The sequence below is a fragment of the Calonectris borealis genome, chromosome 3, assembly GCF_964195595.1.
Source record: "Calonectris borealis chromosome 3, bCalBor7.hap1.2, whole genome shotgun sequence".
Classification (NCBI taxonomy): Eukaryota; Metazoa; Chordata; class Aves; order Procellariiformes; family Procellariidae; genus Calonectris; species Calonectris borealis.
In genome coordinates, this window is record NC_134314.1 from 95775082 (window position 1) to 95792817 (window position 17736).

Sequence of the window (17736 nt, forward strand, 5' to 3'; positions counted from 1 at the left end):
TTTGCAGATGCTTACCAACTCTCACATTCATGAAAGAGTACTTTGCATAAATGCTTGCTTTTGTCAAAATGCTTTTCCATTGGGAAAAAATGAAAGATAAATGGATTCTCTCTCTTTTTTCTCTGTTAAACAAACAAAAAAACCCCCCACCCAAACCCCAAAATGATTTAGCGGAAGGCTGCGTTCTTGTTTGCAATTTCTAACGCTTGTGTCTAGATGCTGGAATGGGGTTTTCCACTACACACAGCAATAGCTTAAGTTTCATTTTGAGGAAGTAAGGGTTCATCCAAAGACATTCCTCATCCATCTTCAGTCATTTTCTTCTAAGAGAGAGACTGGGGATTTTTTAAATGCTGATGAAATAAATGTGGTCATGGTCTTCCTTACGTTTTAGTGGCAAGTTCTCTGATACTCTAGGACTTGTCAGTTAAGAGAGTGTTACATCTCTTTGCCTCCTGTCCTCCCACACCTGTGTCTCAGAACGGTCTTGCAGCTCATTATCAAGAGAAGCATCCACTGTAACTTGACTATGGAAGGCCATTTTAAGAAAAGGATGATCTGACAACACTTATCCTATACCTTTACTGTAAACTTCAAAGATGTGGTGTACAATGAAAGCCAGTGAAAACCTTTTTTTCTTTATCATGGTCCTGAGTGTAATCTTTGTAACCCAGACTTTGCAAATATCTGAAGAGATCCTTCGGATTTCAAACTGAAGTCTTTTGGGGATGTGTTCCTGTAGCTTGAGTAACTTGCAGCATCACTCAGTGTATTGAAGTGTCCGAACAGTTTAGAGCTCGCAGCTTTAGGTTGACTTTGACTGGCCACACCTAATCACTGTTATGTTGAAAATGATACCCCGCAACTGGGGATCTGGCAGAACCAAGAAATGAGAATTCTTTCTGTGAAAAGTAATAAAAAATGAACTAAACTGTAGGAACAGGGGAAACATACTTTCAATGTGCAGAGTAGGAATTTATTCCTTTGGCTCTATGGTTCATTATTGCAGACTGATTCTAATGGCGGGGGAAAAAGGAAAACTGGGAACTGTAAAGGCACTGCTCAGTCTTTCTCTAGATCTATCTCCATAAGACAATGGCCAAATTAGAGACACAATACCTAAGAGGAGAATAATTTCAGATTCTCAGTTTTGGAAATCAAACTCGGTTCTTGTGAAGTAAAAAGTGTAGGGCTTTCTGGAAACTGTACTGAGCTCACTTTTATTGGAATGTCCAACAAATAATTTGCAAGTAATGCTGACCTCTGACAACAGCAGTGCAATTGTTGCTTTTCCTTAAGTTGCCTTCCTGACAACAGTGGTGGATAATACTCTTCATCCCTTTCAGCCACCTTGCTGTCAATTATCAGCTATGAAAGCTGGCATTTTGTTTGTATACCATGTGTTTGGATTTCTTTTCCCCTCTTGCAGATTGCAGTAAATCTAAGTGTCCCACTCTCCCCATATCATCAGTGGTGACCAGCACTTTGTACTTTGAGGAATCAGGAGGTAAAACGTAAGAAACACTGTTCCAGATCTATTTTTCCCCAACACAAATTGTTTTCTTTTTTTTTGCCTTCTTGCAGAGGAATATCATGGTAATGAATAAAAATTTGGGGTGCATGGTTCTGCTTCCACTCCTCTTTGTAAGAAGGAGGAAGAGAGGTTCAGAATTATTTACTGGCAGCCACCTAAAACTTGAGCTCGTGCATAACTTGCTGCTGACAACTTTAGATTCGAACACTGATTATTTCCAATTTGCACATTTTCAAGTGTGGTGGAGTGATGTAGAGATCATGTATTTAACACGGTAACTTAAAATATGGCATGTTTCATTGAATGTCAGAAGTTATTGCTGGTCAGTGTTCTGAGCACAACTCTTGCTACCTGGCACAGCTTGCCAAAAGTAGTCAGAGGACCCAGCAACTGGTGAATTAGTAGAGAAGAAAAGCTGCAACTTAAGGTATGGTTCTTACTAAAATTGCATTGGCTCTGTCCTGCTATAACTCTTACTATTTGAATAGGAAACTTACAGTTTTATACTAGTGTATCTAAAGTCAAAATCCAAATTACAGTGAGATTTCTGAGTGATATAAACACTTGTAATCCCAATTACTTTAACTAAATTCCACCAGGTCATACCAACTGAAGACCACTGATCAAACTGTGCTGAAATATTTTGGAAAGGATGTCCTTGCTTTTTGATGCGTTCGTTTTTTTTAACTGAAGTTAATGGAAAATATAGATAGAAATTTTATTAATGTGAAGGACTATCTCCTTAACTTAACAAAATTTCATATTTTGCTCTGAGTGGAAAATCTGATGTAAAATATTGCTACTTTCTAAACTGCCAGCATTTCAGCTACTGACTGCAATTATCAATCTAATCCTTAACTTCAGAGAGAAATCACTTTAAAGCTATGGGAGAGTCTCCAGAACTTGCTGAAGTGTCTACAAAGAAGAGTCTTCTATTTAATGCCTTTTAGTACTACAACTTCACTCTATATCTCTGCTGTTCACTGTGTTCACAGGTCTATCGGGATCATCTTTGTCTTGGCACTTACAACAAGATTCTATACTTTATGTTTGTGTCTGAATTTATATTGTGGTTATTGCTATTTTCTCACATTTGCCGCAGCTTCTTGCCTGAGCTGATCCCTTTGCCTGCTTTAATCTTTGACCCTTCTTTCATGCTGCCCTTCTGCCTGGAATAACTCTCCCTTTAATGTTCAACAGGCAGTCTGCAGTTCCTCTTTTAAGATGTTCCTTGAAAGTGTCCTCTTCAGAGTAATATTCCATCTTTACTCAAATACCACAATAATATAAAGGAATGCCTTCAAACCTTCAATCTCCTTCCTGAGGCAATCTGGAAAAGCTCTGTCTTTTCTTCATCCAATTTTTGTTTGAAACATGCTTCTTTGCCTACAAAATCTACTCTGCCCCTTAAAGAAGAGAGATGAAAGAAAACATTGGAAAGCCAGACAATAAACCCTCACAGTAGATACATGGAATTAGAAAGATGAGCCATTGGTGTCCTTGCTGGGATTCTTTTCTATCTGATGTATTCAAAATCGGCACTAGTAATTCTGTCACTGGCTTACTGTGTGACCATGAAAATGTTGTTTTATCCTGAATTTCTTAGGTGCTTTTCGTGTGAAGATGGAGGTTTCTAAAATGCTATGAAAACTGAGAAGAAGTGTCTCTGGTTTCAGTGCCATTTATGTCTGCATTATCCTATTTATGATTGGTTTCCTTTGTGGAAGGGGCACAATCTTGCTCTTCCCTAAGCTGTTGCCTTTCTGATTATTGTTACGCTTGCTGCTTCCCCTCATTTCTCCTGTGGAGTGAATGCATGGTGTTATGACATTGTAACATGTTGTACTTTTTAACATGGCATATTTTGAATCAAACTAATGTTGCAAAGTCATAATGCTGGACTGGCCCAGAAAAGTATATCAGGATGTTCCAGTGCCCTTCCAGCCTAGCTTGCTGTCTGAAACACCCACCCACCTGGGGACCCCTGTGGGGAGAAAGAATTTTCCTTTTAGTCTTGAGAGAACCTAGGTGTTAGATATTGTCTGAAAGGAGCTGATTTCACTTACCGATGAAAATATTAACAGGGCTGCTTTGGGCAGAAAACTCTTGTTTTCCTCCTTAATGCTGCTAGAAATTTTGAAGCTTGAGGTGAAGGAATAAAGTTGTTATTGTCAGTTGAAAAGGTGGAGATTAGGAGCATTCCTTCCAGAGCCCCCTTGCCTGGTTTGTGTTAAACACTGTCAGTACAGACCATAATCTGTAGGGAGAAATCTGATCAATTTGGAATTGTAGTAGAGGAGCTAACAAGGAACAAATTAAAATCCTGTATTCCCACTTGATTTGCTGCTTCCCCTCAGGGCTCATCCAAAGCCTTTTGAGGTTTGCTGCAGATTGAATGAAACCCTACTGGATGTCAGTGATGAGGAATAATGGGATTAAGTGAGGAAAGTTTTGCTTAAATAGTAGGAAAAACCTTTACAACCATAAGATTGATTGGGCCACATAGCTGGCTGCCAAGAGGTGTGGTGAAATCTTTTTCACAGGAAATGTTCAAGTGAAGACTTGAACCGCAGCCATTTGCAAAGGGTTGGAGATATTGGAGTTCGGCCACAGTGTGTGGGTGTAGACTCTGATCTTTAGGAATTGCATGGACTTATAGTGTTTACTTCTAGAGATGAACAATCATATGAAGATGTGCTGCTCTTTAATTAGCTTGGTGCAACCTGGAGTTTTTGTTTTTCTTGCCCTAAATTTGGCTTGGCCCCCACTGCATTCTGCTCCTGGTCCAGCCTTCTGAAATGGGGGATAGAAAACTTTGTTGATATCCTTCAACCTGTCTGGATGCTGTATCTAATATGTTGTTGCATAGAGTCTAGCATGTTCATAAACGTCTGTGAGAATATATGGTAGGAATGAGGTCTCTGAAGAAAAGCAGCAAAACCATCCTTGGTTTTGATGCTTCTATAGTAATGGCTACTTAAATTATTCCAAGAAGACACATATGCTTTGGATTTCAGTGTCAAATCTGACAGTTACAGAACTAAATTCTCTCATTTATTTCAATTCTGCTTATTTGTCAAGTTGAAGAGTTGGGTTTGTTGGTGAATTTAAAGACCTCTTAAATAGTCTCCTATTGTCGTTGTCAGAGATAGGATGCTGGACTGGACTGACTGTCAGTCTGACTCAGTAGGACATTTCATGTATTTTTATGTAGGACTCATTCCCATTTCTAGCAAAATGGGGGAAGGGTTGGTATTTGGCCATAATATAACTACTGGGAAATCATGGATGTAATAGAAGTTCAAATGCCAAGAGTAGGGACATTTGCAAGGGCCAGCTGAGCAATTTACAAGATGCAAGAAGAAAGAGTTTATGAAATGAACCTTGCTTGATAGTGAACATACTATGCTCAGATATAAGAACAGCTGTTGGTAGCAGTGTATGATAGATCAGAAGATTTTTATACAAAAACAAGTAAAGGGTTTGCATGAAGCGAGGAGGGTATTCTTTCCTCCGGGAAATGCACAGGAGAATATTCCCCCTGTTTCTTGAGGCATATCTCCGTGGTGATGTCTGTTTCCTACAGGAAACAAGATAGACCTATGAAACCGATGACTAGCACAGGAAAGATTTTGCTATGAATGAACACTTTCAGTAGCCAGGGACAGAAGAATGACTAAACGAAAATGAACTTCCTTACTCAGCATCGTAGCTTAAAAATATTATTTAGATGGATCTGCTGAGCTGAACACTAAAAGGTTATTTTTACCTTCATTCTCCCTTTATGGCCAAAACTTCTTGGGACGAGTAAAAAGAATTCTGTCTTTTCTAGTGCATCAGCAAAACAAATATATGAGTGTGGGGCATTTATTATTAACATTGGAGTGAGACATACAATCGGACTGGCAGATCTCAAGTGGAATTTCCTTACTCTTCCAGTAAGGAAAATCATTCTTGGAATTATGAAGTGATCGGAGAAGATCCTGAAGAGAAGATTCATGATGATCAGCACAAAGCTAAAAGTAGAGTTGCTTTCATGGCTTATCAGTTTCTACATATAACCTCTTCGGTAAATGTTCAAGTGGAATTAATCCTAAATAGACTGTATAAGGCACAGGCTACCAACATTATTTGTCTAGTCTTTTTTCTCCTTTGTCTCCTGATGTTCACAAGATTATGATGAAATATCTATAAGCATGTAGAGACCAGATCAAAAGCATTTTTGTGCTAAATACCCCCTAAATGCTAAATATCCCTGCTATTTAGTTAATAGGGAGACATACAGTCTCTGGAGAGACCTTATAGCATCCTTTCAATATATAAAGGGAGCTTATAAGAAAGACAGAGAAAGACTTTTTAGCAGGGCCTGTAGTAACAGGACAAGGGGTAATGGTTTTCAACTAAAAGAGGCTAGATTTAGATTGGATAAAAGGAAGAGATTTTTTTTACGATGAGGATGGTGAGACACTGGAACAGGTTGCCCAGAGAAGTTGTAGATGCTCCATCATTGGAAATGTTCAAGGTCAGGCTGGACAGGGCTTTGAGCCACCTGATCTAGTTGAAAGATGTCACTGCCCATTGCAGAAAGGTTGGACTAGATGATCTTTAAAGGTCACTTCAAACCCAAACCATTCTATGATTTTGTAACAAGAAAACTGGAGCTTAACTGCACTTCCAGTGGAGCTGTGTAATTCACCTTTGAGCTTTGGAGCTGAATGCACAGGGGATGTTCCTGTTATTTGCAGATCCCTAATAGGAGCTTACCAAGAGGTAGGTAATTGTCTGCTTCATGTGAAATGGTTGTAAGTGAGTGAACAAGGAGAAATCTTCCAAGGTCCACGTATAGGTTTTATTCCTCAAAAGACAGCTGCTCTTTAGAATTCTCTCCCCCTGTATACATAAGTGCAATCTATCCTGCTGAGATCCAAGAAAATAATGAAAATTACTTGAGCGATGTGAGTGGAAAGGATGCATAAATCTGATGTTATTTTACTGCGTGTGTATACTCCCTGTCATATTCGCCATACAGAGTTAACTGACTAGGAAGGATATAATTCTACTACTTTCTTAGGTCACGTTGGCAGGAACTATAAGGAGCATCTGCTTTTTCTCAAATAATAGCTTGTTTAATTTTTTTTTTCCTTCATTAGGATCAGGTAAGCATTTTATTCCTATCACTCTTCTTCATTTATTTATTGTGGCATGCCCAAAATTGCTAACAACCTTGTCTGAAATTATTTCTTTAAGTAAATATATAGCAAATCAAAAGAAGACTGCGTGCATATCCCATGAACAGTATGCAAAATGGTGCAAGAAATTAGATTATATCCTCTAACCCAGCCTGCTCTTCTATTTCAGACATTGTTGAACGAGCTAGACCGAAGCATGGGGCGATACCGAGATGAAGTAAATCTCAAAACAGCCATCATGTCCTTTATCAACGCTGTTCTGAATGCTGGTGCTGGTGAGGTGAGTCACTGCCCTGGAAATTCCTTCTAAAATGTTTGCTTGAATTAATTTACCTTGGAAATGACTAGTAGATTAAGTCATAAATCTTGTGTTATTGAGTGGATGTAGTTTGTGGAAAATAATGCTTAATTGTTAATATCAATCTTACAATATCTTCCATATTATTTCATTCCCAGCCTCTTCTAATATAACATAGACTACTTGCACTGAAATGATTACTCTGGGGTTTTGTTTGTTTGTTTGTTTGTTTTTTAAAAGAACTGCAAAGCATTTATCTCTTGATTTCAGCCTTTTAGAAAACATTTTGGTTTACCTTCAGAAATGTTTTGAAATGTTAAGTTCAAAGCTGAACTCAAAATGTTTTAATTTAAAAATGTCAAAGGGAGACATTTCAAAAAAGACAGTTTGTTCTTTTTATTTCATTAACAAGACTTTCTTTTGAGTCTGGAGGATAGTTTAAACTGATTTTATTTCATTAAAACTGTTACTTTTGTTACTTTGGCTTTTCTTTTTTTCGTTAAACCGCAGCAGACAACAAGCTCATAAGAGCTCTCTCTGGCAATGTATTTGTCTCTATATGAGGCAGTCCTGTAACATCCCACTGAATAGGTGTCAAGTTTGCCAAGAGTATATGATGATTTTATGACAAATAAACATAAAAACTAGGAGGAATATAGCAGTACTGCTCATCTGTAAGCAGGAGGCAGACCCCTAATGGACTAGCAGGACAAACACTAATGATTTTTGTTCTTTGTGGAACAACATGGAGAACTGCGATTTTAAGTAAATTTTTTTTTTAAATGTGATTAAAAGTTTTTGGAACTAATAACTTGGTTTTCCCTCACTTTTTAAGGACAATTTGGAGTTCCGATTACACCTACGATATGAGTTTCTAATGCTGGGAATTCAACCCGTCATTGACAAGCTAAGAGGACATGAGAATGCCACACTGGACAGGTAAGACATGTTTTCTGAGAACAGTTATTGATCAACAAAAAGAGTTCATAGAAATTCTTCTCCATTTGGGTTTCAGATTTAAGCACAAAGCTGTCTTTGTCTCTCCCTAAACTGACTCCCTTTAAAGACAAAAAGGAGATTTGTCCTTAAAATTAAAATCAGCAGATGAAGTAGGAAACATACATACTAAGTTGGCAGTGGCTGTGGCAAGGAGCTCCTGAATTGCTTTTCTTCTAAGCTGGAGATGGCAATCAGAACGAAGAAAAAAAAAGTTCTAATTCTTTTTCTCGTGTAGCAAAACTGGAACAAAAGCCTGTCCTGGTAGGAGAGAGGGAAGGTAGTAGTTCATTGACTTCATTGAGACTGAGTATGTGTGGTCAAAGCACAGGTTTTGAGTTTCCAAGTTTTTTCTTTAAGCTCAGTCTTTTTTGTGATCTAGCTTGTACCACAACCTCCCAAACAGTGGCACTAGCACAACTATGAGAGAAGGGGGACCTATGTGGTGGGTGAAGGGGTAGAGATGCCAAGGGGGCAAGAGAGAGTAATGAGGAGCATCTTCAAACATACTTGCTACTGCACAAAATGTAACACTGAATGGCACCTTCAAATTATTGTGTTAAAAGTTATATGGATAATAAATGCTTTCTCCACTAGCAATTCCATATTTTGCCACAGTAATTGAAGCTGCTAATGACCTTAAATTAAACCCTTCACAAAGCCACATGCTGAAATAAACTTGGACTGAACAATCTGAACAATTTGACTGAGACACTTCAAGAAGCTAAAAGACTGATGAACCAATGAGGAGCCTGGTAAAATCCATTTGCTTAACAAAATGAAGCATTTTAAGATGTAAGAGCAGGCAGCCGTGGGAGTCTACCTTCTCCTGTGACCACATTAACCTTTGTGGAGAGGCATTGACCTGCTGACTTGCTGCTATCCCTTATTGTCTGCTACTCCAAGCCCCTTCCTACAGAGCAGGGCTGATCTGTAGGTATCTGATATCTGGGATTTCCTATATAGAAGTGTCAAGTTTGCCAAAGCACATGGTGAAAAACCTATGGATTAGGCCTATGCTTGCAGCTTTCAAGGCACTGTTTTGCAAACATCCACTGTCAGGAGCTGCTGTAGGGTGATAGAGCTATGCCTGGGCGCAAATGTAATGTGCCTGAGATTCTGCATAAGCACCAGGTTTGCACCAGCTGCCTGTCATAAAGAGTGGCCTCACTCATCTTCGAGCAGGTGGAGGCATATACCTGTGTATTAATGTCACAGGGAAAAATTGCATGCAGTTGTATGTGCCTACAATTTGCTGCAGAGCTGGAACCAGTAATGTTACTTCTGATCTACAACATTATAACCAAGCAGAGAATCTGTCCTATAGGCAATAGAACTGCCCTGTTCCTTTGGTCAGTAACCAGGAGTGTTTAGGAGGGGCTTAGGGACACTTTTGGATCTTAAAAGTTAAGTGATGAGAATGATAACAGAGATTTGAGAGGATCTCAGATGCCTGGATTACACACACCATACGCCAGGTCTATACAGGGGGGTGTGCCACAGCCTTTCTCCACATCATTTGCTGTGCTCTGGTCTCCATGCAAGAGAAGTCCAGATGCCGTGGTCAAATGTGTCTCTCACCAGGTCTCCCAGATCCCTGCAGAGGCATGCTGCTGTGCTCATCAATAGGCAAACGTAAAGACAGCTGGGAGCTCTGCTGTTTGACTAATTCACTGAATGCATCTCTGCTCCACTGTGTAAAAGAAACTACTTGTTAATGGCCTAATATCTGGTTAACAAGTATGGCATGGACTTTTTAGAAATGTATTATCACTGCAGGCATTGCATTCATCACAAATAGAATATCCCTTTCCTATTTTATGTTTATTTTTAGTAGCCTTACCTCAACACAGTAACTTAGCACAAGGATTAAAGAGTATGTATACCTCAGCCAGCCATTCCTTTTGGCCTGTCACTGACCCCCATGAGTTGCCTTGCAAACCTATCTCAGCACTTCATGTAAGAAAGGCTTGCCAACTTCCAAGTGTTCTAGCTGGAAATGAGGTGTTGCTGCTTCTGTAGTGACACACTTAGTTTAAGTCTGAATTATGCCATGAACATTGGCAGGTTTTGTTTGTTTTGGTTTTCTGTTTTCTCTTAGGCACTTAGATTTCTTTGAGATGGTCAGAAATGAAGATGACTTGGAACTTGCCAAGCGGTTTGACCTGGTAAGTTTTTCTCTGGAGTACTTGAACTTGCCAAAGCTAAACATCCACTTTGGATGCTTGGTGCAACTTGCCTTTGTGTTCCCTGAAAACAATGATCGACTTGGGTGCTGAGAGCGGCTGGTGCTCTTGTTTCTCATTTAGCAATGAGGGGGTTTGCAACGTGTGCACAATGAAAACAATGATCACAGAAAGGGCTTCTGCCAAGTATCTTTGACAAAGACTTCTTTCTTTTGTTTGGCTGAAGGTTCAGGAGTGGAGGAGGTTCTCAACCCTGCTCTCATGTTCTCAGTCCTGTAGATCCAGATGCATTCCAGTTTCAGACATTGCCTTTACAGGACTGTGGGTGAAGCTTGGGCTCTTCTCTGATACTTTTCCCAAGATTACACAAAACTCTCCTGAAGACTGTCACCTCAGAGCCTGTGGAGAGGATCAGTATTTTATATTGGGTGGATTTAAAGATGAGCATAAAACAAGGACAGTTTCCACAACCTCTAGCAATAGTAATAGGCTGTAGGGTCCAGAATAGTTATAGTTTCCTCTTTCTTCATGACCAGCTCTTGCCACACACTGATATGGAACAACTAGCCCTTTCCTGCTTAGCTTCTACTATTTGTGCCACCACTTTCCAGAACTCAAGTGTTTTGCTTGCTCCAGAACAGCTCTTGGTGGCTTTGCATGCCTCCCACCTTTCTAGCCCTTTACTTTGGGGATCTTTTCCATACTGGAGTGGGGATGGCAATGCTGGTCTGAAAGACTCATGTGCCTGCTCCTCACTGGAACTTGCAGCTGGACATTGCAGGAGACTCTGCAGAGGTCCAGTTGCTGGAAATTTGCCTGTCTCTGTGTTGATCAGATCTTTCACAATTAGTCAGGCTTTCACTGCGCATGGTTTTTCTCTCACTTGTTCTTTCACTACCTTCTCTCACTTCAGATCCACATCGATACAAAAAGCGCCTCTCAGATGTTTGAGTTGATCAAGAAGAGATTGAAGCACACAGACGCCTATCCCTATTTGTTATCCATCCTCCAGCACTGCTTGCAGATGCCGTGTGAGTACATCACAGTGTTCCAGAGCAAGAGGTACTGAAGAACTGGGTGAAGCTTTGGTGTAGGTACAGGGTCACAGATACCAGGACACACACTGCCTTTGTCTTCCATTCAGAACTTGGCAGTGGCTAAGGGACTTGGTATCTTACACTGACTCCATCCAGCAGATTTTTGTCACAGTATTTAAAGCAGCAGCTTGACCTCTCTGCACTTGCAAATAAAATTAAGTAGCTGAGACATTCCAGTTAGTCACTGACAGAGCTTTTAATTATTTTAAATCAGAAGTTTTAAAAAAGAGAGAGCCCTTGTGCTCTAGATCAGGGAATTCCCAGAAATAGATACCATTTTGAATATTAACAAAATGCAGTGAGGAATTTTTCTGGTGAAACAATACAGTACTGAAGGCTGTTCTGTCACTGGAAAATTCCACAGTAAGTCTTCAGGCTGCTATCTCATGGCAGTGCATCGGACGAGAGGAAATGGCCTCAAGTTGCGCCAAGGGAGGTTTAGACTGAACGTTAGGAGAAATTTCTTTACTGAAAGAGTGGTCAGGCCTTGGAAGAGGCTGCCCAGGGAAGTGGTTGAGTCTCCATCCCTGGAAGTATTTAAAAGACGTGTAGACGAGGCGCTTAGGGACATGGTGTAGTGGGCATGGTGGTGTTGGGCTGATGGTTGGACTGGATGATCTTAGAGGTCTTTTCCAACCTTAATGATTCTGTGATTCTATGATCAGTGGAGAGCTCTTGAACTCAAACTGAAAAATAACATTGGCAATTGTTTTCAAGAGAAGTGGTAGGAATCATCTTGTTAACTGTAATAAAATAATTCAGTTATGCTTCCAGAGTGTAGCAGTTGAGCAAAGGAATAGCAAGATCACTAAAGAACTGCCTGCCTTGATCCTGTTAGGTATCAGGTGCTGGTCTTCATTACTTTCAGCCATACTTGAGCAGTCTAACTGAGAAGGGAATGTGAGGGAGATGTACTGTGGTGTGCTTTTTCAGAAAGTAATGTGATATGTTTTCAGGCACTCATTAGATTCAAGTACTGCCATGCACAAATTCAAGCAGTTGTTTGGCCCAGTGGTCTCCTTGATATTACTCTTTAAGACAGTACTTGAGCTTTAGGTATTGACCTGGATTTTTGGTGGCAGAAGGGCTAAATCATGCTAGGCCAGGAGAGGATTGTACTGGAGCAGTTTTAAAGAATCTAAAGGTCTAGGTTATGTAACTCAGGGAGCTGAGCTGAACTTTATGTTGCTCTGGCTCTTCTGTTTGATATCCATGGGATCAGTCCCTTCGGTTCAATTTCTGTTCTTTCTCTCCGCACTTTTTGGTCATGTTTGTATGAATTTTTCATGCCAGTTGAGTTTCACTGACCTGCAGATAACTGAGCATGCAGATAGAACATCTGATTGTTTTTACAGTCCCTGGTCACAATGTTACCTAGGTACCAAAAAAACCCCAACATCAAGCCCCAGAAAATACTGAGTAACAGCTATCACAAAGGAATCACTTCTGTACGCGTTTAAAGTTAGAGTTAATCTTTCGAAAGGGTTGCACAGCCTGAATATGCAAATCAGGTGCAGAATTGCCCATGCCTGTTATGTGCTGTTCCAGTATGCTGGGTGTTTGTAAATAATCTGCTAGCAACAGTCCGGTGTTAGGCTTTGTGTTCTATAATTTACTACATACAGGATTTAAATGGAAGGTGGAAAGGAAGGAATGCCAGTCTGTTGGCAGGTCTGTGCACTTTGGCATGGAAATGGAAGGTTCTCATGGCTTGGTCTTTTTCCATACAGATAAGAGGAATGGAGGAAACTTCCAGCAGTGGCAGCTGTTGGACAGAATACTGCAACAAATTGTTCTTCAGGATGAACGAGGAGATGATCCAGATATAGCTCCATTGGAAAACTTCAATGTCAAAAATATCATTAAAATGTAAGCTGCTTTATTATTGTTTATTTCTGTTATGCAGGTATAGGTATATGATAAGTATGCAGGTGCTTAGGAAATAAAATATCATATCTGAGGAGTTTCTTATTTTAACTTACAGCTTCTCGTTGTCTTCTTAGTCTTCTAAATAGTTTCCTTCCAATGACGTTAGAAGAAATTAACCAGATGGTATTTTCTAGCAAAGTCCTTGCCTTTGGCTTCTAATTTCGATTAAATGTTAAGCTGGTTAGAAAAGCAGAAAAAATACCCATGATATTATAACAAGGCTTCCTCATGTGCCTTTTTTCATTCAGAATGTTGATGAAAGCTTTCATTGATATAAAAAAAAAATGTGGTCATCTCTACTTAGATCTCATTCCTCACTAATGAGCACATAGTTTAGAAAGATTTCAAATAGTGGAAAGCAACCCCCACTTAGCACACAAAACCTTTTACCTCTTCATAAAATGTCTGCATGCTCTCACCCACAAGCTTGGCTGAGGGCACTACCATTATTTTTTCCCATAGGATGCATCATTTGAGAAGTCTAGCTACATGAGCTGGCTCTCATCTCAACTTCCCTGTTCTCAGTCCTTTTTTAGCCAAACTTTTGGACTCTTCATCCCATCCATCTGCCTCTGCAGGTAATTCATGGCCCATTACCCTTCTGAATTATCCACTGAAAAGAGCATTTTATAGAACATAAGCCTCATATGAAACCAAATTCTCCTGTACTAAAAATCTTACAATCCCTCCTGTTACAGGCATGAGCCAAAATAAAAACTGATTTCTCATCATGGAAAAATACTCTGGTGTGGATCTCTTTCTGTCTGTCTGAATATCAGACTTCATTGTAGACCTCGTGCCTGATCTTCCCTTTCTACTTTCATAGCTACTCCTCATTCTGCATATCTAATCAATCCCCAGCATGCCCTGGATATTTTCTGTCAGTAATAGGAAATAGCTGTGCCAGTATGAGATATGAGCATTGCCTTGTTACTGATATATTACCCAACAGATAAGCATCCTCCCTCCATGTAAGAAAGAAGAAATAGAACCACAGAAAGTAGAAAAAAAGATGGCATTCTGGTCTCATATTAAGGGTGGGGTAATTTGTAACCCACAACAACTATGATTATTTTAGCGATGACTTCTCTCTTTCAAAATAAGTAGACTTGGCACTTGGGGGCACTACCTGAAGACAGGAATGTATCAGGATTTTTTCCCCAGGCATTCCTTTATCCCTTTTCAGGACTTTGAGCAACAAGCCATCACATTTATATTAGCTGTGGCTACAGTAAGGATCACGATCTGGAACCAGACTGACCACTGGTATGAACCTGTATAAACATGTAAATTCACCAGGTTGCCCTTTGCTGATTTCTATACATAATGGCCACTTGCCTTTCAGCCTCGGTAGCTCAGAACAAGTTTAAATGATCTGATTTCATCTTTCAGGCTGGTGAATGAAAATGAAGTCAAGCAGTGGAGGGACCAGGCAGAGAAGTTTCGGAAAGGTGAGTGCGTTCTCTATGCTTGGGGAGGCAAAAGAGGAGGCAAGATTGATCCCGATTCAGTCACAGTCAGAGCAGCAGGCAGCAGAGCTGGGCACAGCTTTTCCTTTCATGGACAAACCCTGCTTTGTTCCCTCCAGTACATTTTGTCTCATGGTGAACAGTTTATGTGTTTCGTACGATGGGGTTTCCCTCAGTCCTCCCATGAAGTGATTTTACAGTCTAAGTGAAACTTGGGCATTGCTGTCTTGATCACTGAAGATCACTGTCAAGACAGTCAGACTCTGTTTTCTTTTTCCTACTCTCATTATCCATCCCCAGTTGAACTGACAGATTTGTCAGCTTTATTTCAGCATAACCTGCATCCCTTCGGAGGACTGTTCATGAGCTTTATTTCCTCAGCCCCACTTGCCTGTTCCCCATAGATCATGCCGAGCTGATGAGCAGGCTAGAGAAGAAGGAGCGGGAATGTGAGACAAAGACCCAGGAGAAAGATGAAATGATGAAGACACTGAACAAAATGAAGGACAAGCTGCAGAAGGAATCCTTGGAGCTGCGCCAGACCCGGGACCAGATGAACGACCTGGTGGCTCAACTTAATGAGTTCTCGGTATGAGACTGGGACTCTTCCCATCCTTGTTTAAAGCCTGCTAACTAGTGAATGATGAACAAAAGCACATTATGAGTGAAACACTTTCTATGGTCAGTACAGAGAGAGTCTGTCTAGCCAGCTAGAAAGATGAATACTTAGAAGCTTCTCAGCTTTTAGTTGAGATCAAAATCCCCAAGTTGGTGGTATAGAAAGGATAGCACATGGGCTGCTCCATTCCTTCTCTTCAGTCACTTTCCTTGCAGGAGCTGCTGAGTCACACGTGTACTCCTCCAGCCATTATTTTTACTGCTGAGTGGGGTGGCCCTGGTTGTTATTTCAGTAGAATAGAGAGAAATCTCCCAGACATGAAAGTAAATTTAGTGAAGAAACAGGATTCCTGTCATGCTTGAAGAGCGTCTGTACTGCCTTAGTGGTCTGCAGAAGTGACATTTGCAGCTGCTCTCTCCTGCTTGCGCTCCTTCTGTCCCGGCAGTGTGCCTGAGCCTCAACTCACCAGGACACGGCCCTGAGAAGTTGGACACTGCAGAAAGCAGATTGATTCCCTCCTCCCCTCTCCCACTTTGCATTAGTGGGGCCTAATGACAGGTATTCAGTATTTCAAACCCTAAGGTTTAAAACCCAGGAGTTCAAAAGTTCATAAGACTGAACTTTTCTGTTTTTTCATACATAAGGAGAAAATAATACATTTTGGCTTCTTTTACTAGCTTTCTGTTTTTCTGAGCCATTTATGGTTCCTTTTTTCAAGCTCTTCTCCACAACTTCAAGGGCTTGAAACTTTCTCTTAAATGAAAGCTGAGATTCCTCCCTTTATTGCATGGCTTTGAGTGCAGGAGGCTTTAAAGAAAACATCAAATATTTTGAGACTCGTAATAAAATCACATCAGCTGGCAATATGGAGTTATTGTGCCTTTTAAACTGTTTGCTTTCTTTTTCTGTGTGTTTTTCATTTTCCAGCAAGGGGGCAGCATTTCCTTCCCACCCCCCCCACCCCCCCCTCCAGGTGGCCCATTAGCTTTGTCCTCTTCTCACATGTCTGAGAATTTGCCCCCGCTGCCACCTCCTCTGCCTTTCTCCAGCTGTCCCCCTCCTCCTGCTCCACCACCTCCACCAGGAGGACCTCCTCCCCCACCAGGAGCACCACCTTTCTTCAGCATGGGGATGCCACCTCCTTCAACAACCACCTTCAGCAGCAGTGGCATCAGCCTGAAGAAGAAATCCATCCCGCAGCCTTCACACCCACTGAAATCCTTCAACTGGGCTAAGCTGAGTGAGGTAAGAAATTGCAGTACTCTCAGCAATTAATTTACTTTCGACGTATAACTCAGTGTTGATTAATGCCATGAAGTGCAAGTTGACAGAAGCCAGTGATATTGTGGCTTTCCTTGGGCTGAGGTCAGTAGGAGTCAGTGACTGTCTTGAGGGAGTCTCCCCAGTTCTCCAGCAGTGCAGCATATCACCTGTGATGACCAAGCTGCTGGATAGATTGAGCTGCAGTAGATCTGGGCATGCTATCCGTTAGGCAAAGCTGTAGTGAGGCTGAATACGTAAGCCAGAGCTGGACATCTCCAGGACTGGTGTGCCAGAGTTGCCCTTGCTTGCGCGTCAGGGAAAAGGCTGGCCAGAGCCAATGTGGGCAAAACATGGTGAGAACCAGCTCCAAAACCAGCCTCCTCTACCCTGGCAGGAGCCATCACCAAGGAGAGAAAGGTGGCCTGATTCTCCTCACCATTTGTTCATGGCCACGAGGGAAGCTACCCTTCTCCTTGCATGTTTACAGCTCTGTCTCTTGGCGATAAAACTCTAAATTGGCAATAAAAATAGAGGACTTGGATTCTTCTGTTGCACTCATTTTCTGCTATCTTGGTTGCCTCCCCTTCCTCTCCACTTCTCTCTCTCTTCCTTCTCTCTTCCCCCCCACCCTCTTTAGGTCTTTAGGTCTTAATTTTTTTTTTAACTGATTTAGAAAGAAAAAAAGTGTCTGTGTTGAGTTTGGACGGCTGCCTAGAAACCCAGGTTCTCTTTTAGACTGAAACTCACCCAGGGCCCAACTCCGGCATTTGGAATGAGTGTCCAGGGACCTCTGGAATGCCACAAGAATTCTCTCTCCCCCTTTCTCCTTTTCTTTAAAATAAAGTGAAGTGAAATATTTGCTGCACCGTCTGTGCTTGTCTGTCAAGGCCACGTGGGGGGTGTGGGAGAGAATGTAAGGATGAGGATTTATTTTCCTTTGCAGAACATGGGACTTAGTGCTCTGAAGAAAAGAAATAATAACTAATATATGAATATATATGAATGTATATGAAAAAGAGAGAGTCACAGGTGTTTCTGTTTAGTGTACAGTAACTGTAGGCTTATCCTGCCCTCTGGTTAGGAGTGAAGGCAGCTGTGCTAATAAAAATTGAAGACCTGGGTGGTGAGGTGGGTAAAAGATGCTATTTTGAAGAAG

At 41.0% G+C, this 17736-nt stretch overlaps 1 protein-coding gene across 2 annotated transcripts in view; it reads left to right on the forward strand.

The window, feature by feature from the left end:
* The window catches only part of DAAM2 (dishevelled associated activator of morphogenesis 2), a 216448-nt gene that overhangs the window by 147555 nt on the left and 51157 nt on the right, over positions 1-17736 (forward strand). For both annotated transcript variants that reach the window (XM_075146815.1, XM_075146816.1), the window contains 8 exons: positions 6893-7003; positions 7857-7960; positions 10119-10185; positions 11117-11234; positions 13031-13169; positions 14622-14680; positions 15103-15287; positions 16245-16562. In XM_075146815.1, the coding sequence (XP_075002916.1) occupies positions 6893-7003; positions 7857-7960; positions 10119-10185; positions 11117-11234; positions 13031-13169; positions 14622-14680; positions 15103-15287; positions 16245-16562 (1101 nt within the window). The remainder of the gene's footprint in view (positions 1-6892; positions 7004-7856; positions 7961-10118; positions 10186-11116; positions 11235-13030; positions 13170-14621; positions 14681-15102; positions 15288-16244; positions 16563-17736) is intronic.